The 21,507-nt window shown below is 31.9% G+C and overlaps 3 protein-coding genes across 3 annotated transcripts; 1 reads left to right on the forward strand and 2 right to left on the reverse strand.

Annotated features, from left to right (window-relative positions):
• Positions 1 to 1,330: 1,330 nt before the first annotated feature.
• LOC141706940 (AP2-like ethylene-responsive transcription factor ANT) lies at positions 1,331 to 4,842 on the forward strand. Its single transcript, XM_074509842.1, has 8 exons — positions 1,331 to 1,747; positions 1,873 to 2,362; positions 2,459 to 2,541; positions 2,829 to 2,917; positions 3,008 to 3,081; positions 3,171 to 3,221; positions 3,409 to 3,485; positions 3,814 to 4,842. The coding sequence occupies exons 1-8, from the start codon at positions 1,543 to 1,545 to the stop codon at positions 4,410 to 4,412; spliced, it is 1,668 nt and encodes a 555-aa protein (XP_074365943.1). The 5' UTR covers positions 1,331 to 1,542; the 3' UTR covers positions 4,413 to 4,842.
• Positions 4,843 to 12,623: 7,781 nt separating this feature from the next.
• Positions 12,624 to 16,185, reverse strand: LOC141706941 (putative xyloglucan glycosyltransferase 12). The gene is made up of 5 exons (XM_074509843.1): positions 15,157 to 16,185; positions 14,749 to 15,057; positions 14,260 to 14,550; positions 14,042 to 14,155; positions 12,624 to 13,908 (listed from the first exon to the last, which is right to left on the reverse strand). Exons 1-5 carry the CDS (start codon positions 15,928 to 15,930, stop codon positions 13,267 to 13,269), a joined length of 2,130 nt encoding a protein of 709 aa, XP_074365944.1. The 5' UTR covers positions 15,931 to 16,185; the 3' UTR covers positions 12,624 to 13,266.
• Positions 16,186 to 20,508: 4,323 nt separating this feature from the next.
• Positions 20,509 to 21,090, reverse strand: LOC141685409 (uncharacterized). The gene has a single exon (XM_074490516.1). The coding sequence runs from the start codon at positions 21,088 to 21,090 to the stop codon at positions 20,509 to 20,511; it is 582 nt and encodes a 193-aa protein (XP_074346617.1).
• Between the last annotated feature and the right edge of the window lie 417 nt (positions 21,091 to 21,507).

A 21,507-nucleotide genomic window follows, 5' to 3' on the forward strand; every position in this document is an offset into this window, starting at 1 on the left:
GTATTTACCCGTAGGAAGAAGTGTTTATTTACATTTTTCCAAAAGATAATTTTCTCATCACGTATCGTGATAATAAGGATCATATTTTGAATTTTTTTCAATAATTTAAGTATCGGAATTCAACCAGAGTGTTACACTCATGTAGCTGAACACCCCCTAAATTTATTTATGTAAAGACATGCATCTCTAAAAGTCATGCTTAAATATTTCATATGTTTTGCATCATGTAAATAATGAAAGTTAAATGTGCAAAGGTCATGGAATAAAGCTGGAGTGAGCGCAGAACAGAAGAGCAAATATCTAGAAGTTCAAAACTGGTCCTACCTACACTTGTTTAAATTTTCTTCATCAAAATTCAAAAACAAAATACAAAAAAATGATATAGTAGGTAGTACTAGTATATAAATATATATAGAAAAGAGAGTGTTGCAGCTTGCAGGTGATGCAGTAGCCGCATTATACAGAAGAGAGCTGTACTGCATGAAGTGACTAGATGGGCTGCAGATTTTTCAAATCTATCCTTGCTAGTAGTAGATTCTATCTAGCTCCCTGCCCTCACTGTACCCCCCTATGGTAAAAAAGTAAATTAGTATTGCAGACTTGTTTTCTTGTTAAATGTTTTCTTGTTAAATGTTTTCTTCTATGGTTCACTGTCCCCGAATTCTCGACAAATAATTGTTACATCATATATTATCGTGTTTGCTAAATATGATAAAATAAATCACTAAGAATTAGGGCATGTTTGGCTACACACAGATAAATTACGAATAAAGCCAGTAAGTACTTATCGACTAGTGTTTGTCGACCCAGCTTATAAATTGAATTTATAACTTATAAGCTGATAAGTTGAATGTTAGCAATGACGTACTTTTTATCAACTTATTTTGATTTTTCGCTTTTTATTAACTTTTGTTTTAAAATTTATATTTTTACATGTATTTCTAATTTAAAATTTACGAATTAAGATAATTATATTTAAAATTTATTTATTTTAGCTTAATTGAGTTAAAAATATTCTGACATTTAACTAAACACTTATTTAACTTATAAGTATTCATGTAATTATCACTTATAAATCTCTTATTCATTTTAAGTCATAAACTACTTATTTTAAGATTTCTCAAACGGACACTTAGTAGTACTTTTAATTAAAATCGGAAAGTATGCTTCAAGAATTATCGGATTTAAACGAGAACCTTGGTTATATATATCCAGTAGTCACTACATTCAACCCTGCAGTGCATCCACAGGAAGCGTGAGAGAATAAACAATTTAAAGGGCCTTGATCTTTCTTTATCAAAAATATGTATGTAGTTTGTTTATATATACACGGATCCCTATACAAGAATGCATGGCTTATACCCAACACTTCTTGAAGTTGTTCATTCTTTTTGTTTATTATTCCAAAGTCACCGCAATTTATTCAGTCAAATAAGTAAGTATGTAGCTTCCTTGAAGTATTATTGTGTTTTTTTTTTCTTTCAGTCATTAGCTTGCCTTGAATCATACTAGGTGATTCTGGTAAAGAAAAGCTGCAGAGCAATGAAAAGAAAGATAAAGACCATGAGTGAAGCTATGAACAACAATGGCCATACTATAAACAGTTCTCCTAACTGGTTGGGATTTTCTTCATCCTCATCTTATGCAGCAAATGATGCTTTTCACTCTCCTTTGTCTGTCATGCCTCTAAAATCAGATGGTTCTCTTTGTATCATGGAAGCACTCTCCACTTCACAAAGCTTGCAAGGTAATAAAATAATGCTCTTTTTAGTTTTCCCTTCTAGTATTGAATATTCAGATAGAACTTGTGTTTGTTGTGTTTGTATTTTCATTCAATTATAAATCTTGAAACCTTGAAAACTTGTTAAAAAGGTGCAAGCCATGAGAGGGAAGCAATGTCTCTTAGCTTAGACAGTATTTACTACCACCAAAATGTTGCAGACCAAGGAACTCAAAGGCAACAACAACAGCAACAAGAGATGCATTATTTTTCTGAGATGCCTTGCCATCAGTTGTATCAAACTTCATCTATTCAAGATGATAGAGATTCCCAGAGTGGAGATTTTTTCTCTGGAATATTTTTAGGCCAACAAATCAACACTGGGACATTGGTTCACAGTGATGGTTCTGTTGTAGCTGGTTCTGGTTCTGTTGAGTCAATGGGTTGTGGAGATTTACAGTGTTTGAGCTTGTCTATTAGCCCTGGCTCTCAATCTAGTGCCATCTCACCTAGTGACTCACATTGTTTGGCCACACAAACTAAAAAGAAAGGGTCAGCTAAAATGGGCACAAAACAACCTGCTCATAGGAAATCTATTGACACTTTTGGGAAAAGAACATCTCAATATAGAGGTGTTACAAGGTTAGTTCACTAGTTCAGAATATTCCTTTGTTTATCTTTTACTTATGTTGGGTTAATTTTTTCAATAGATCTTGTAAAATGTCATATTTTGCTTAGGCATAGATGGACTGGTAGATATGAAGCACATTTGTGGGATAATAGTTGCAAGAAAGAAGGCCAAACAAGGAAAGGAAGGCAAGGTAAGAAACTAAGAGTACATTTAAAATGAAATATGCATGTTTCTCAATTAGTTTAGACAAGTTTGGTTCATACTTTTGACTTCTACATTTGGTTCATTAATCTGACCATTTCTATTGATTATATCTTGTCATACTTTTATATGATGGGGGAATATTTGCTTTACATATCCACTGGTGGTGCATATTTCAGTGTATCTTGGTAAGTCATTTTTACTTGCAGCCAAAAGACTAGGATTAATTATTAGTTTTTCATTTTTAATCAAGCCTTGGAAATGTTTAATTTTTAGGGGGTTATGATATGGAAGAGAAAGCTGCAAGAGCTTATGATTGTGCAGCCTTGAAGTATTGGGGATCTCAAACCCATATCAATTTTCCAGTATAATTTTAATTGGACATATATGAGTTTATCATTCCGTAACATATTAAACTGTACTGATTACTGAGGAGTTACATGTTTTCTTTTCAGTTGGAGAGCTACCAGCAACAACTTGAGGATATGAAAAGCATGAGCCGTCAGGAGTATATTGCGCATCTGAGAAGGTAGTTTTGATGATGAATTTTTTTTTGGATGCTTAGTTTAGTGGCATTTTAAGATATTTCATAGTCTGTTTTCTAATTTGTGTTTCTAGGAAAAGCAGTGGATTTTCAAGGGGAGCTTCGATGTACAGAGGAGTAACAAGGTATCTAATGATTTATGAATGGGTTCAGTTCATATGTTGCAGCATAACATACCGCGCTTAGTGAGTGTCAACATACGTTTGTCAGGGACCCAGACCCTTTATGAATTTGTATTGTACATGATATAATTGTAGTAGCATATGCATAAAGAAAAAATCACTTTTTTCTTGTCAAAAACATTGTAACTAGGCATCATCAGCATGGAAGGTGGCAAGCTCGAATTGGCCGGGTTGCAGGAAACAAGGACCTCTACCTAGGGACATTCAGTAAGTCCTGCCCTACATACAAATTTCACTTTGTTAAATTTTTTTTTGTGCATCTGATTGTTCAGTATCTCATTAGCAAAATTCAAGCTAATAATGTAAATGCATGACATTCATCTTTTCTTGAATTTGAACTCTACTTAATTCGAGCATTACAAGTTATTCCATCCAGTTCTTTGAGTTATGTACCATCATTGTTGGACTAATTTTCCTACAAGAACAGCAACCAAACAATTTTTTTTCATTCTTATGTGAATTTGAATTATAAATGATTACCTTTTTATACTTATGGACTCTTAAGTTACAATGTCGATGAATCTTGATGGTTCAGGCACCCAAGAGGAAGCAGCTGAAGCTTATGACATTGCTGCAATTAAATTTCGTGGGGTAAGTGCTGTAACAAACTTTGACATAACAAGATACGACGTTGAAAAAATCATGTCCAGCAACACAGTACTTGCTGGAGAGCAAGCTAGGCGCATTAGGGACTCGGAAACAACTATTCCTCAGGGCATTGTCAAATACATAAACCCATCAGTAGCTTCAAGCCACGGGGATATTTTCCAAGTTGCTAATCATGAAAACACTACTAGTTCAGATTGGAAAATGGTGATGCACCAGTCTTCACAACAGCATGAACAAAATGCTAATTGTCTGAAATCACTTGCTGAACAAAATGTAAGTGTTGAACATGACCAGCAGCAGCAGCACTATAAGAATCTGTCTTTCTCAATGGCCTTACAGGATTGGATGGGTATCGAATCTCTGAATTCAACACAAATGATGTTCGATAATTCGTTGACATCAACAAAGCTTGATAATAGTCATCATTTCTCGGATCCATCCTCCCTGGTTACTAGTTTAAGTAGCTCAAGAGAAGCTAGCCCCGACAATTCCGGAGTCATCACAGCTTCAATGCTGTTCTGCTAATCCAACTGCAAGTTTTTGAAAATCATCAGCTCAGCCAAGTCCCTCTCAATGGCCAGTTTTGCTCCTTGTAAAAGTCCTTCAACTCCTTAGACACAGGTTTCTTCTGAGTTTAAGTTGCATGAGGCTTGTTTATCTGCATGAACAACACAAAAGTAAAAATAGTAGAATTATGGTGGTATATTATAAAAAAGACCAGTGGAAGACATTAGGGGCCATGCTCTATATTTTTGCTGTGACAATGTAACCATCTTTTTCAAACTGAAACACCTTTTGGCTCTTGATGGAATTTAATTATTTCTACATTTGCAAAATGGAGGGAATGGTTTTAATGGAGGGATCATTACCTTTGAATATTAGTATGTGTATTCTAAATGATTGTATCTACTTTCTTTGCCATCTAAATCTCAAAGTACAAACCAGCTAAATGACTCTCAATAATGTAAAAGGCCATTTTCTTGCTTTGACCACACTAATATTTCCCTAATTCATCACTCAAATCTGCATGACAAAATGATTGTGAATCTTTTGGATTAAGCTTTCTTTAAAGGCAAAAGACATTCTCTTGAATTATTCAAAAAAAAAAGATGGGAAATATTCTCATACCACAACTTTATTTGTCTAAAGATTAGATGGTCATGATTAGTTGCAACTTTTGTCTGCTATTTTATTTGTAAAGCCAAATTTTATGTCTAGAAAAGAAAACAGTATTGTACAAATTTATAAACTAAAAGTAATTTCATGTCCTGGTGTGCCACTGATGAGCTGATGAATTGATAATTAGTGGCCTTGATTAGATTAACTCACACGTGAGACACCTCTGTGGTGCACTTCTAAGTAATTTAGTTGTGAAATCTTGGAGATTAAAATAAAATACTTTTAACTTAGCAGACAAGGAAGAAAATTGTGGCAGAAAAGATGAATTTAATCATTAAAAAAGACTGTTTAATACAGCAATTAGCAGTATTAAGATGGGCTCCTGAGTGTAAGTGTCACTTAATGTCACCAAAAACTGATATGCAGCTGGTATGAACCATATATTTAGTGGAATTTTAGATTATATTATCCAATTGATGTTGTTTTAGTTCCTTCTCTTTTTGTTTTGAAGCTTGAGGTTACCAGGAAAATAGTCTTTTTACCGTGTTTTACCTAAAGGTAAAATTTGCGCATATCTTATGATCATAAGCCTCGCTAAGGCCTTATTACAGATTTTGATCCAATAACTGTGACTCCCCTCGATTTCTCTCTTCGAAAGTTTGATTTATCCCTCCAACAATAAAATATTGGGAGATAGTAATAATGCATTTTATAAACTTATCATTTATTAGTTTCTAGTTTCAGCTTGTTGCGATATCTCTGTATAAATTATCGTTTGTTAATTTTTACCATAAAACCAACCATATTTTGTTATTAAGTAATTATGCTCATAATAATGTAAATAACATCAAAATATTAAGTTAAGACTCTGCACAACTAGAATTGGTGTACAAAATGCCCTCGTGACTAAAAAAATTAGGAGGGAAAAAAATTAAAATGAACCGAAAGGAGAAAAAGGGGAGGATCCACTTTGAGAAAAGAAAGGCACAATGAACAACTATCATATTTTTGTTTTAAAGATAAACAGTGTGAAGTTTAATGGTCAAAAGATTACAACACCTTTGGCTTTGCATTTGGCATTTATATAAATATCAAATCTGTGTGTGTGTGTTTGGTTTTAGTCAAATTAAACATAATTACACAATTGTCGGGGACAGGTAAGATTATGTGAAACAAAGTATATTCACTCGATCCACAAGTGAAAATATATGAACTGTTTCATTTGTGCACTGAGTTGCAGTTGTTTGCAACTCTCATATGATTTTTGTCAAAAGATATGCACGACTCTTCGCAATGTTCTCCATGACCTATACAGTTGTAATTTTTTGAATTAATTTTAATAAAGTGTTTTGTCGATTCGATTCGATATGATTTTCAATATCCGATTTAACGTTAATACGAGCACTGCATAGGCAACAACAACATGTGAATATATAGCGGTCGTCCTATAGCAAGGGGCACGAGTCACGGGGCACATGTGTTCCCCTAAAATAAAATTTTATGTACATTTTTGTTATCAACAATCTACGCAGTAACAAAAATTACGTATAAATGTGTGCGTGCAAAACAGATAATCAAATAATAGAAACGGAACGGAAACAAGAAGCGTATTGCGAAGGATATAAGAACCCGAGTCCAGTGCGGAACTGTCTCCTTAAAACTTATTAGCCCTCACCGTATTGTGCGAACAAAAAGTCTCCCAGGATAAAACGGATTGCAGTGGTAACGCCGAAGGTCGACACTCTCAACGTACTTGAAAGCGAGCAACAAACAATTACGGGTTAGAGGGCAGGTGTTTAGGAACAGCCGTATTTTTATGTGTTTAACTCTAACGCCCTAGAGGTGTTTTATAGGGAGGAAAAACTTGTGCGCTACACAATTACCATAATTAATTAGGTCGATAGGTCGGTGGCCAATTAATTATAATTAACTAATTAATTTGACCAACACAAAAATAAAAATGTAAGTCAATTTATTTGAGACCAGACCCGGCGGTCCATTATTCGGACTAATTTTCTGCTACATTCGCGTCGTTCAGACTAATTTTCTGCTACATTCGTGTCCGCACGTCGCACACGCGGACAAGCTCGAAAACTTCGCAAGTCTCAGATTACCTCTCGAAAAAACCCATAATTTGCACCGCCCTGCGCACTCGCGTAGGTGATGGAGCAATACATAGACAACACAAGTGAACAATACATATGTGTTGCTATATAAAGCTAAGAAAATCAATTTTCAATGTGGGTCTTAAGATTTTATAACTCATTTTCCACTCTTAAAAGACCATCTTTTAATAATCTCACTCATTACTTGATCATTTTGAGTGATTCAAAGTGTCTCGGAAAACTCTCGTGAACGAGAGCACATTTCAAGCGTTACTCGTTGCACACATGCAACAACCAACCACTCAAGCGCGGCTCAAAATGACTCGACAACGTGGGGTGTAAGGGCATCTCCAATGGGAGTAGCTATATTAGTAGAAAATAGATATTATGTAAAAATTGATGAACCTGTAAGAAATTCTGCTTCAGTGGTATTAGTTATAATGATTAGCTATATTCAAAAAACAGTTTTTATTGTTATTTTTAAATTTTAAGAGTTATGTTTTATCAAAAAGGATTGATAAGAAATTATTAATAAAAAATGATTTTTTTAACTTAATATAAGTGGAAATAATATATATATATATATATATGTAGAAAATAAAAATATTTACTGATGTTATTATAATATTTAAATCATGAAAAAAATTAGTTAACAAACATTACTTTTATATATTATAAAATATTTAACTAATTTTTTTATCCAAGTAATTTTTAATAGTTTTTTATATCAAAATGTACAATAAAAAATTATATAAGTAATTAATAAAATTGGTTAACATGATTTTTTTACAGCTTTTTGATATTAAATTTTTACAATTAATATTATATAAAGTTAAAATATAAAATTAAATTAGTATATATATATTAAATGTAAATATTATATATATATGTAATTTTTTGTAAAACTCCACTCAATTCTAAAATCCCAAACCTTAATTATATATATTTGATAAAGCCAGATGTTCTTGTAGGAAGGTGTGTATCTAAGCTGCTGGAGAGATATTGTAAAGGGAAATGACTTGACTCAAATATAAATGACAGTCATTCATTCAACAAATGTAGCGTGCCTTTTTTTCTGCATCTAAAATTTACCTAACAGGTATCTCCCTTGGAGTACTGATTTTTTTACATATTATCTATATTTTTAAAATTAGGGTTGTCACGTAGATATTATTGCTAACAGGTGCTCTCCCTTAGAGATGCTCTAATACCCTCATTTTCTAAAAGCTTTTTCACCATTAAATTTTTAAAAATAAATGAAAGTGCCCCTAAACAAAAAAAGGGTTTATTTACAAAATATAGTCGATATCCCCGAAATTTAATTTCTGTATCCGCCCGGTTGTCCGAGTAACTTTCAATCCCATACCGCATACATGAGAAGAGGATGATATCAAACTTTCTTTCAAGAAATCAAAGTTCCATGCTAACAATGACATATCAGTATAAGGTGGTTTAGTTTTATGAAATTTATTTTCAATCTTGTCAGTTTTAATATCTTAAGTATTGTCACCCTCTGACAGTCTGGGATAGGGCCTTGCAAATTGATCCTTTACGGGATATACCCTGTACCCATGTGAACCAGCCCAATATTTTGTTAGAGCTAGCCAGCTTGGTATGCCCAACTTCTTATTATTTGATCCATTTCTTTTTCAAGGGAATACAAGATTTTCAGATATTTTGTTGTCTAGAACTGTTGTTGTTTCTGAACTTCTATTTTCTCAACTATATCCCGTGTTTGATAAAGGGGTGAGCATAAAACCGCAAAAATAGCTCGTACTGCATCAATCCGCACCGTAAAATGCGGTTTTTAATTTTCGTGATGCGGTTGCGGTTTGAATTTTTAATAAATTGCGCGGTGCGGTGCGGTGCGGTGCGGTGCGGGTTGTGATTTTAAATTTCTGAAATGCGGTTCAAACCGAATATGTTATATATATAATATAATTATATTCCTGTCGGATCATCGCACTCAATATTTACAGCCCAATACTTAATTAGGTTATTGTTTGCTATTCAGTTGGCCGCACAAACACTTTCCACAAGTAACAAGATTACATTACATTCTACCTGTTTCTTATGTGATTAGAATAGTTAGCGTGAACTCAATGTGATTAGAATAGTTAGCGTGAACTCAATCCATGATCATTATTTACAAATTTATTTTTTCAAACTTAATAATAATTTATGATCAAATTTTGGAGCTCCTATTTATGTCTTTTGCTTTGCACTTTTAAGTTTTTTTTTTGTTATGTAATTGAATTTGTAAAAAAGTTAAACTTTCCAGTGTGTAATTTCTAACTTGTATTATTGAAGAATATTGGCGAATTTGTGTTATATTATTCGGCAATTTGATTAAATTTAAGTTTTATATTTATTTAAATCTTGGAACTTTTAAAGTGTAAATCGCAGTAAACCACACCAAACCGCACCGCATTTTCGTGGTGTGGTTTATGCGATTTTTAAGGGTACGCGGTGCGGGTGCGGTTTGGAAATTTGATCAAACCACACGTGCGGTTTGATTTGCGGTTTGAGGAAAAAACAGCACCGCGCTCACCCCTATTTGATACTTATTTGTAAAACTAGTCTAAAACCTTGCAATGCTAAGAATTATTTTGTGCATAATTTTTAATATTAAATATTTTTTAATTTAATTTAAAGTATGAAATTTATTTATTTGAAATTTTAATAATATAATTTGATAATACTTATTAATATACATATAGGGTGTATAAGTTAGTTATACTCCAGTTTTAAAAAATAATATAATGACTGAAATATATATTTTTATTGATATTTATAGGTGTAATTTACAGAAGATTTTTATATTTAATTAAAAGGTAAATTTTAGCTGAGATCAATAATATACGAATTATCATTAGTCTGTTGACCGACCAAATTCAACTAACTATATTTAGATTTATATTAGTTAATATGTTTAAACACGAATCAATGTTAAAATTTTATGTGTTAATGACAACAAATTTATGTTAGTTTGAGGCGAGTTATATCAACCATATCCAGCTAATTATATTTACTATGTTATTTAAAATATCCAGCTAATTATACTTACTATGTTATTTAATTTTATATTAGCCCGGGATGATTATTATTTTATTTTAGACCGAATGGATAATATTTATTATTTTATTTTAATTTGATGACATTATATTAACCTACGAATTTCCTTTCAAATTTTCATTTTGTTATAGTCCGATCCAATAATATAATAGTTTTAGCGGAATCAATAATATTTATTATTTTATTTAAGCCCGATTCTTTAAATCCAACTAATTATATGTAATTTGTTTATTTGTTTTTATTTAAAATTAGATTAACAGTATAATTTTGTTTAGCCCGGCAGGTAGTTTGATGACATTATATCGACCTTACGAATTTTCTTTTAAAATTTTATTTTGTTATAGTCCAGTCCAATAAAATAATATTTTTAGCAGGATCAATAATATTTATTATTTTATTTTAGTTCAATTTTTCAAATTCAATTAACTATATGTAATTTTTTTAATTTTTTATTTAAAATTGGATCAATAGTATAATTTAGTTTAGCTCGGCCGAGTGAATTTTATATATTATTTTGTTTTAATGAAAACCATTCGACATATTATAAGTCTATTATGAATATCTATTCAGTTGTGAAATTGTTTATTTTTAATACTGCTATAATTACGGTGACCAGTCCGACTATTAACCAAACTTTTATTATTTCGTTTTTAATATAATAGTATAGATATATAAACCCATTTATTTAAATAAAATATTACACATCTCCGCATTTAGTTGTCCTCACTATTATTATTTTATTATATAATAAGATTTTTTGATTGATCAAATTAGATAAATATTTTGATATTTACAGAAAATTATAGACTTTAAAAGAAATTTATCAAAAATACTCATATTTTTTTGAACTTATTTTAAAAAATACAGTAAAAGTTGCATATGAGATTGCAACAAATGTTGCAAAAAGTTGCATGTGAATTATAACATGAGTATTTTTGGAAAAACTGCAGACCTTAAAATTGTGTAAAATAAACTAAATATTAACATAATTAGCGTGAGACAGATTATTAAAGTATCAAACAGATGAACTATTATTGAGTCTTGCAAAAAGACATTGAAAAGCCTACACTCAAATACAAAGAATGAAACGCATGCAAGGTTGTTGTTGACGACCAAAACATGTTAGATTTTGCAGTCTCGGGATCACAGGTTTGACATATTCATGCAATAATGCTAGTCACAGTTTTTGCAATGTACTTGTCATGTAAAACCATAAAAAAGAGCAAACAAAGATGGGCTTGCACAACTAATACAGGTAAAATGTCTATTCTGCACACAAAACTCTCATGGGAACGATATCTCATTTATTTGTGACTCTTACATGCTAAACATTTCAGTCATGCTCCCTCTATATTGCGTTATTTGCTATTAAGCCCATTTTTCGCATTTATTTTAACTTATATGTCTGTTTATATATTTCGGAAATCAGAATTAATCGGTTGATGTATAAATTTGTAGTTTATCGGATAATTTTTGTAGAATCAAATGAGTTATCGGTGATTTACCAGAATTTTATCGAATCGGTCTATTATTTTTACCGATTTATCGGTAATTTCTAATAAACAATTATAACACTTATTATAACGTTATTTCCACACTCATTTTAAATTATTTTAAGTGTTAAGAACTCGTCTTTTGGTTCTACCATGGATAAAATCACCGGACCCGAAGAAGATTATCTATACTCAATTGTAAGATGTATGGTATACGCCTAATTATTACAAGAAAAATATTATAAAAATAGATAATATTTTTATAGTCATGCATGAAACTAAATTATTATTTACATACGTGAGTAAGTCATATTTTATGTATCTTAAGTAACAGGCAAAAATAATAAATAACAATAAAGAATATGGTACATACAGCTTGTTGTATGGGCCATTTTTCATGGACCCTTTTCAATTAATTTGGCCATTTACCCAACGGCAGGTCCATTTATCATAAAGCCTATGTTGCTACTTGCGATTTTATAACACGATTTTATAGTTATTTTTTAAAATTAGGGGTTGGTGTATCTAGTATTTAATGTGAATAAATGAATGAATTTAAAAGACAAACAGGTCATAAAAGTGAATTGAACTTCATTAAAGAGAGGTTCCAGCTACTCAACCATAATATCGGTGAACAAATAAAGAAGATAGAGCAACAAGTACTGAAAGATACTCTCATGTCAGATTCCAACACAGAGCCTTGCACCAAATCTATTTTTAGCTGGATATTTTTGGTCAAAAATTTCAATATATCATTTTTTGACATGCACATTTTGATTAGGGGGTTCATGTGACATGATCCGGAATCCGACTCAAATTTACTATAAGAACTCTTCGAAAATAACACAATTCCGACTTGATTTTACGATTTTACTGTAAGAACTAAGAAACCTCCGTAAATGACACAATTCCGACTTGATTTTACCATAAAAACTCTCCGTAAATGACACAATTCTTACACGGATTTGATTTCAAGGAGAGAACCGCCCAAATGGCATAATCAAAATATGATTGAAGTAACTTACATATTAGTACTCATCCCATTAACCTTATACATTTTGATCAAATTTACGTGAATGTAATAACACGAAATCGACAAAGTGTCACACATATGAAGCAAAGAAGATGGTGATCACAAAGAATAGTGCTTATAAAGAATGCACTCCTATTAGATGATTTGATACTACTGCACACATCTGGAACAACTTATGTTCTTCCTCGTCTGAACCAGAATCTCCTTCTTACAAAAGAATTGTCTAAAAAACAAATGAATCACTGAAAACGTAGAATTGTAGAATTCCGATAGTAGGTACAAAAGAAATCACAAGATTAGTAACTAATATCGACCTTTCATATAGCATAATTTACCTCCATTTCTGTGCATGGGTATTCAGTCTTTCTATCACAAGTCCAACTAGAAGTTGCTGGAATCAGAATCAGCACTGTGAACAAGGAAGACAACTCCAGGCTACCCATGTTTACTCATCAACAAAGTTCACTTCCGTGTCTGATTTTCAATTCACTATCTACAAAAGCCAAAATAGCTTTCTTTACAATATACTTCGTGCAAAGCCTGTGAATCTTCCTTTAACCAACCTGCTCGCCAATTAAATCAAGTCCCACCAGTAGAAATGACACCCCTTGAAAGAGTAGGAAATAGAAATGGATTCCCTGTGCGGACAAGAGGCTTCTGGCAGAAGCTGTCAAGAGAAGAAAAGCTAGTGCTAGCTCTTTTGTGTACATCCTGTTATGCTTTACCTTCTTCGAAGCTATCTGCTCCTTCTTGATTTCCTTTTCAATATCTTCTCGCATTTCATCTAGATCTGGCAATGAGTTTCCCCTTAAAGGCTTTTGTTCTGGTTCTTTATCAATTAAGGAAATGAGATCACCTTCTGAGGAGCGTCCAGATTTCTTGGTAACTACCCATTCGTATGCACTTCCTAGTTGAAATAAACCAGATATCATGGCATTGAACTTTGTTACAGACATTGTGTTCTCGAATAGAAGGTAAGGGACAATAAAAGGAAATGACTTGGGGGCTGGGAGTATGTTTAGAAAAGACATGGTTGCTGGTATATAGCAAACAACCCATGCCGGCAGTGTAGCCTCCGGTATGAACATTGTCATTGGAAGAATTATGCAAAATAGGGTGAACGAGTAAAATGGAAGAATCAATTTTCTTAGAAGGAAGAAAAGGAATATCATATTGAATTTTTTCCACAAGCTAATCTGCTCAATCAAAAGTTAAACTAATGTCAGGATGGAATGCTCCAATACCAAATAATTACAACTTACACAAGCAAGTGAAGAGTTTTCTTAAAAATACATGAACGTTAAAAAAAATGTTATACAAGTTAAATACCTTTGATCGGATTATATCTGGCAAACAGAGACGAAACAACTGCATCGGACCAGAATGCCATCTGTGCTGTTGTTTCCTATAAGCCTCGTAAGACTCCGGCAGTTCACATTGACACTGAAATTTGGATCACATGAACAAAATAAAACATTTTCAGCATATAAACAGAATTCCAAACAAGCGCACTGATTGTACTACATGTAGTATTGAAGGAAATTTACCTCCACGTCATTGAGGAAGATGAATTTCCATCCATGGAGATGAGCTCGGACAGCAATGTCCATGTCCTCAACTGTGGTCCTCTCCAACCACCCACCAGATTCTTCTAAGGCTTTGATCCTCCACACCCCAGCCGTTCCATTAAATCCGAAGAAATTGAGTAGAATTCCATTTACCTGTTGCTCCACCTCAAAATGAAATGCCAAATTAATGTTTTGGAGCCTCGTTAATAGGTTTTCATCCTTGTTCACAAAGGACCATCTTGTCTGAACCAACCCTAACTCTTCATTATCCTACAAAATCATAAAAGCCACTAAATTCTTACCAAATACATTCAAATACTGATACCATAAAAAGTCATATAATTAAATTCTTGCCTCATGTGTGTTTGCAGTGACACAAAAGTAGCATAATAGTCAAGTTAAACAAGATTCCAACCATTATAGTAACAATCAGTAGTTCCATTAAAGAAGCAAGGAAGTGTTTACTACCTTAAAATGTGGAACAGTCTTTTTAAGAAAATCAGCTGTGGGCTGGAAATCAGCATCGAAAATGGCAACAAACTCATAGTCTTTAACATAGCTACAATTCATCGCAGACTTGAGATTTCCAGCTTTATATCCTTCTCTAATCACCCTATGCCGATACAAAATGTTGGCACCCTCTTGTTGCCACTTATGAACCTCGTCTTGGATCAACAACTGCGTAACTGGATCATCTGAATCATCCAAAACTTGAATGAGCAATTGAGCTTTTGGCCAATCCAAGTTACACACTGCTCCTATAGACTGCTGATAAACCTAAAAACCGCAAACTTCAAAATCAAAACTAACACCTCCAACAAAAAACAAGATGCTAAATTTCAGACAAACAACAAAACAAAAGCACACAAAACTCACCTCTTTTTCATTACACATGGGAATCTGAACAAGAACCATAGGGAAGTACCCACTAGTACCATCACCAGCTTCAAGATCCTCTAACCCTTGTTTTAAAACTGGCTTAATCTTCTTAAATCTAATCCAAAAACAACCCAAACACAAAACTAACCTATCCAAACTCTGGATAAGAAAAAGTACAATACAGGAATTGGCAAGAAACTGAAGAGGGGGAGCAAGATAAGCAACCCTGATCATAACCCAATTGGAATAAAGCAAATCAAATGCATCTTTCAACCCTGAAGGCCTTGTTAATTTATATAAAAACTCTAACTCAAGATCTGGTGAACCAAAACTCCAAGCTTTATAATAAGCAACTATCTCAAAACCTAATAACAACACAGATAACCAAAGAAACACTTTTATACATGTATAAAACCTTTTTTTCACAACAGGGCTTTCAGCCTCATCGGAGTCAGTTTTTCCGGCGGCAACTCGCCGGCGTACGGCGGATGAAAGACTGAACAATGCAGAGGCAATTGAAGTTAAACAACCAGCAGCTTTGTGGGCTTTAAGCAGAAGAACCCAGGTGAGCTGTTTGGCATTTTTATTCCGGCGAGATTTAGATTTCGGGTTGCCGGATTTTACATTTCCGGCAAGCTCCGGGGACAGAAAATCGTCGTCGGAAAGTGACTCAAGCTCCACCATAGACCAGTTATTCGGGTTCTCCATCTTCACAACCACCGGCGTTCCTCTGTGGGTTTCTTTAGCCCACCACTCGAACGACGGCGCCATTTTTGAAGAATTTAACGACCCAGATGAGAAATCAGTGGAAATAATTCAAGATTTTGAGATGGGGTTGTAGAATGAGCGAAATGTGAAGGACCCAGATGATTAGATTTCACAGAAATGATCTCATTTCTCGAAACTGGTGAAAATTTGCAGAGAAAATGATGAAATATAGAGGCTTGGAGAGAGTGAAGTGTGTATGTATACGTGTGTGTATATATATAAAATTATGTGTGTAATTATATAAATGTTTTACAGAGGAATGGAGATGGAAGATGAGTAAACAAAAGCTTGATTCAGTTTTATTACAGCTAATGTAGATATCAGTACTTACAATGTTACACGCACGCACAATTATATGTTTTTATCTTGTTTTATTCTTAAATCACGCTTTTCCAGATTTTGATACATTTGTAAATTTTATAGAAGTGGCCTCTCTTACCTGGAACCTGAAATCAAGAAGTGTAGAAATTATAAAATGCATAAAATATGGTGTACATTTTCAAATGTTCCTCCCACAGCTAATTTTAAACATTTGATGTTTTAAAACTCTTATCTATCACAGTTACGTGATTTATTTTAAAAACTATTTTGTTTGAACAAAAATTAAATGTTCAAATTTTATTTTAAAAAATTAAAAATAAATTATGAAATTAAATTAAATAAAAGGCTTAAAATACATTTCAAATGTTAAAAATATATTGAGACGAAAGGACTGCTGCTAGTTTCTAGAAGTAAATATAAACAAGATTAATGTAATATTTGATTGTCAGACGGTTAAACCTTTTTAAAGTAATAAGATTAGGATTCAGGAAAAATATTATTTTATCTAGTTTATTATTTTATTAAAAGTAAAAATATACTGTATCTATGTATTCATTATGTTAGGATTAGAGAAATATATTATCTTAATGAAATTATTACTTTATCGATTGTTATTTTATCAAGGTTCAACTATCAAGTTTCAACTATATAAGAGAAATATGATGTTAGTTAAGTTAAACTTCCTCTGTCCCAACCATTTTTTTACACTTTCCTTTTTTTGGATGTCTCATCCAATTCTTTACATTTCAAAACTTACCATAAATAGTTAATGGGTCCCACTACTTTCCCACTTTCTTTCGTTTTTACACTACTTTTACTCCACTATCTCCCTTTTATACATTAAAAATCAATAGGTCTCACCACTTCACTTACTTTTCTTTCTCTTTTTTAACTATTTTATACATATTTCTTAACCTTCGTGCCCAAACCAAACGTAAAAAATTGATTGAAACTGAGCGAGTACATAATTTTAAATATCGGTCAGAGATGAAGCAGGGGATCTAAAGAGCGGCACCGATGGAGGGGGGTAATGACCAGGTCTGCCTTTAGTAAAACAACCATGCAGTGTTGGGAAGTACGTTGTTTTTATGTTCAAAATAATTACATACACCAACAACTACAACAACAACGTATATAATCAAATTGTTTCAAAAAAAAAACAACGTATATAATCAATAATATAATGGTTCTAAAATTCGGTTAAATCTTTCGCCAAAACAAAAATTCGTTTAAATCAGAGCATTACTAGTTAACCAAATCGGTTGAGAATTAAAAGTAAAATATAATTTTTAAAAAAATTTAACATGAGTGAGAATCAAACTCAAAATCTAAGATAACAGATTATAGTGTCCGTTTGGGAAATTTTAAAATAAGTAACTAATAACTTAAAATGAATAAGAGACTTATAAGGGATAAATAGATAAATACTTATAAGTTAAATAAGTGTTTGGTTAAATGTCAGAATATTTTTTTACTTAACTGAGCTAAAATAAATAAATTTCAAATATAATTATCTTAATTCGTAAATTTTAAATTAGAAAGACATGTAAAAACATAAATATTAAAACAAAAATTAATAAAAAAATTAAAAATTAAAAATAAGTTGAGAAAAAGTACGTCGTTGCTAATATTTAACTTATCAGCTTATAATAAATTCAACTTATAAGTTGGGTTGACAAACACTCGTCGATAAGTACTTATTAACTTATAAGTCAATAAGTTACTTAATCGGCAGTGGCCAAATAGGCCCGTAAACTCTTAAATACATGGATTATCAACCGTCTCAGAAACAAAATCTTAGAAATATTTTACATGGTATTTATGATTATCAGGAGACAGTACAGAGCTAAGAATTAGACTTTCATCAATTAGACCAACTTAATCAGTTGCACCGTGATTACTGGCAACGCTAATTGCATCATCTTTGAATGACTTTTTTAGTTCACTTCCATATTTAGGGAATGTTGTTACGTAGGTAGGTATCAATGTTTTTTCAACTTGCCAAAATGATGAAATTTCGTATTAGCCTTACTATAATCACACAAGTATGTACCACAATTAATTAAAATTTAATGTTTGTGTACTAATCACTTTGGTTTAAGCTTAATGATTGCACAGTGCTCATCCTTAATCACCTTGCATTCATTCATTGTACACTATGACTAATGCTACCAGAGTCATTAGAGTGCTGTGTTCAATATAGTTTTCAAATATTATTATTATTTCAAATTTTGAATTCGATTCTCGCTCAATTATGAAATTTCATAAAAACAAATATTTAATTGGAAGTTTTAAAAGAAGGTAAAATAATTTTAAATTAGCCATGATACAATTAAGTGATTTCTTTTGAGCAATTATTTACTATGATTATGGATAACAGCTCTACTAATTACTTTACTTTGTTTATAAACTATGGAGAATGTTAGAATAATCTAGTGTGCTAAAGTTAACTTTCCAATTTAAATTAATCCAAGGAATCAAAGACGTATAATAAGAAAACCATAACTACAAGTTTGATTGCTATAAATTATGACAATTGCAAGATTAGGTGCAAGGAAAGTAATTATGTTAATCACTAGCCCTGAACGTCATACATGATACATGTTTTAATATGTCTTTTGTAATCATCCATCCCCAATGTTACCCGATCCAAACTTAGAATATACTCCTTCCGTTCCATTATACATGTTCCTTTTCAAAAAAAATATATTAAGAAAATGGTTAGTTGGATAACATTTTCAACAAAATACCTCATTAAATGCATTGAAAAAAGAGAATATATACTAATTTTAGAAAGTCAAATTTTGGAAATAACAAATTTAAGAATAATTTTAAAAATTTATGTTTAAATTTACATTGAAAGAAGAGAGTGACAGGTAATTTAGGACAATTTTTTTTCCCAAAAGGGACATGTATATTGGGACGGAGGGAGTACTAACTTTGTACCTGTGTGATTAGGGTTGCACAGAATTCCGGTCTGGACCTGTATCCCGGACCGGATCGGGTCTACCGGTCCAAGACCCGGACCGGACCGAACATACCTGGTCCGGTCCCCGATCCTTATAATTGAAAAAATCCGGTCTTCGATCCGGTCCGGTCCAAGACCTGAAAAAATCCAGTCCAGACCTGAATGAACCTGAATTCATATATATAATTATTTTAGCTTTAATTGATGTCTTATAAGATCATATATAAAAATATTAAATATTCACGCATATCATATTTTATTGATCCATATTAATAAATAATAAATTCATATAATAAAATATTGAGATTCATACACTTAAAAAATTATATTTAATTTTAAAATATTGAAATATATATTTAGTTTTAAATTTTTATTGACGTACCAAGTAACAAAACTTTTAATATATATAAATCTGAAAGAATAAATAAAATAAATTTATATATAAATTTATTTTATATAAATATTAATTAAACCGGTCCAAACCGGTCCGGTCCCGGTCCAATCCGGGTTTTTCCGGTCCGGTCTGGTCTCAAGACCGGATAGAGCCGGTCCGGTCCTCGATCCGTAATTCTGAAAAAATCCGGTCCTCGGTCCAGTCCGGGTCGGTCCGGTCCGGTTTTTAACCTTTGTGCAGCCCTACGTGCGATGCACGAGATTATTATTATTATTTTTGAAATATTTATTCTTTATTTAACTAATTTTTATTAAAATAATTTTATTTCCTAAATAAAATTTTATGTTTTTCATGAAAAATGTATTTTTCAAAAAAATGTACTTTTTGTACATATATTTCTTCCTATTTTTTACATTTTATAAAATTCATGTACTCTAAATTTTTTAAAAGACAATCTGTAATTTTCCCCTTTTACAAAATGAAACAAAACGCTTGTAATATTTATATCTAAATATAATCTAAATGTGTTTCTTATTTTATATGATAAAAAATGAAATTATTTTTTTATAATTTTTTTATTCAAACTTATCCATTCCAATTGTTTTTTAAAAATGATCAACTTTAACCTGATTAACAAATGATTTGTTAATTTTTACTTAGATTTATTTTTATTAAAATAATCGTTACTTGTATTATATATAATATTTTTAATATTATTTGATATCATTTAAGAATATGTAATTATAGTTTAATTTCTTAATTAATTACTTATTGTGTCTGTTATACAGATTATTAAGTATTATAATAAATTAAATAAACATAGTATATAATGTATTTTATTAAATTTTCATTCATTTTGAAATTATAATATATTTTTTTTGAATAAAAGACAATTTCATTAAGAAGAAACATCATACATGAGAGACTCCAACAACATATTTGAAGGAGCCGTAATAACGTTTTGACAATTCATGGAACAAGGTAATTTAGCTACTAAATGAGCGACCCTATTCGCTTGCCTTTTAATAAATGAAACTGAGAACCCAACTTTCGCATCTAGGAGCAACCGACAAGCATCTATAAAGAAGCCAACTTCTAGTAAATTCATATCTGGGGAATGTATAGCTCGAACAGATTTCAGGGAATCTGACTCAATATTTACTCGATCATAATTCATCGTGAGTAACCACTGGAGTCCTTCAAGGATTGTCTGTGCTTCAGCTTCAACTACTGAGGAAACCATAGCTCTGCAAATCATTTTACATGTCACAAAAGCGCTAGTTTGATCCCGAAGAACCATCCCCATAGAAAAAGAAGGATCCCCCAACTTGATGGCAGCATCAACATTGAGCTTGTAAGAACCAATTTCTGGTTTCTTCCATTTCACTCGCTCTTGCACACTAGTAGAATGAGTGTTGGTTAACACCTTTGATCGCTTGTCCTTAGCCTCTTTCCATGTTAGATATATTTGAGATGTCATGTCTAATATGATTTGTGTTTAGTTTTCAGAACTTAACAACAGGACAAATAAGGACTTACTGAAATCAGGACTTACTGGAAGTCAGGACTTAATCTCAGAACTTAAGGTCATATCATAACTTAAGTACAGGAAGACTTTCATATAAGGAAGGAAACAGATTTATAATAGAAGATCGAGACTAAAACAATAGAAGATATGTGTGAAAAGAGTTAGAAGACTGGAAGACTTGTAGAAGATATCTGATTGATATATTTTAGGAGACGGAATTGTATTTCATATCAATTAGAATATATCTTGTAACTGTGTAGTATATAAACACGGACTTAGGGTTTACACTATATGTGTTATCATTATCGAGAAGATTATACATTGTAACCTAGCAGCTCTTAGTGATATTGTTCATCACTGAGAGAGAAC

The sequence above is a fragment of the Apium graveolens genome, chromosome 2, assembly GCF_009905375.1.
Source record: "Apium graveolens cultivar Ventura chromosome 2, ASM990537v1, whole genome shotgun sequence".
Classification (NCBI taxonomy): Eukaryota; Viridiplantae; Streptophyta; class Magnoliopsida; order Apiales; family Apiaceae; genus Apium; species Apium graveolens.

What these genes read in the sequence shown, in the direction of transcription:
- LOC141706940 (XM_074509842.1), top strand. Translation starts at nt 1,543, where the DNA reads ATGAAAAGAAAGATAAAGACCATGAGTGAAGCTATGAACAACAATGGC. An exon ending in CAATATAGAGGTGTTACAAG is followed by an intron (nt 2,363 to 2,458) that starts GTTAGTTCACTA and finishes TATTTTGCTTAG; the next exon opens with GCATAGATGGACTGGTAGAT. An exon ending in TATATTGCGCATCTGAGAAG is followed by an intron (nt 3,082 to 3,170) that starts GTAGTTTTGATG and finishes TTGTGTTTCTAG; the next exon opens with GAAAAGCAGTGGATTTTCAA.
- LOC141685409 (XM_074490516.1), bottom strand. Translation starts at nt 21,090, where the DNA reads ATGACATCTCAAATATATCTAACATGGAAAGAGGCTAAGGACAAGCGA.
- LOC141706941 (XM_074509843.1), bottom strand. Translation starts at nt 15,930, where the DNA reads ATGGCGCCGTCGTTCGAGTGGTGGGCTAAAGAAACCCACAGAGGAACG. An exon ending in AGACTGTTCCACATTTTAAG is followed by an intron (nt 14,551 to 14,748) that starts GTAGTAAACACT and finishes ATGATTTTGTAG; the next exon opens with GATAATGAAGAGTTAGGGTT. An exon ending in CAGATATAATCCGATCAAAG is followed by an intron (nt 13,909 to 14,041) that starts GTATTTAACTTG and finishes TTGATTGAGCAG; the next exon opens with ATTAGCTTGTGGAAAAAATT.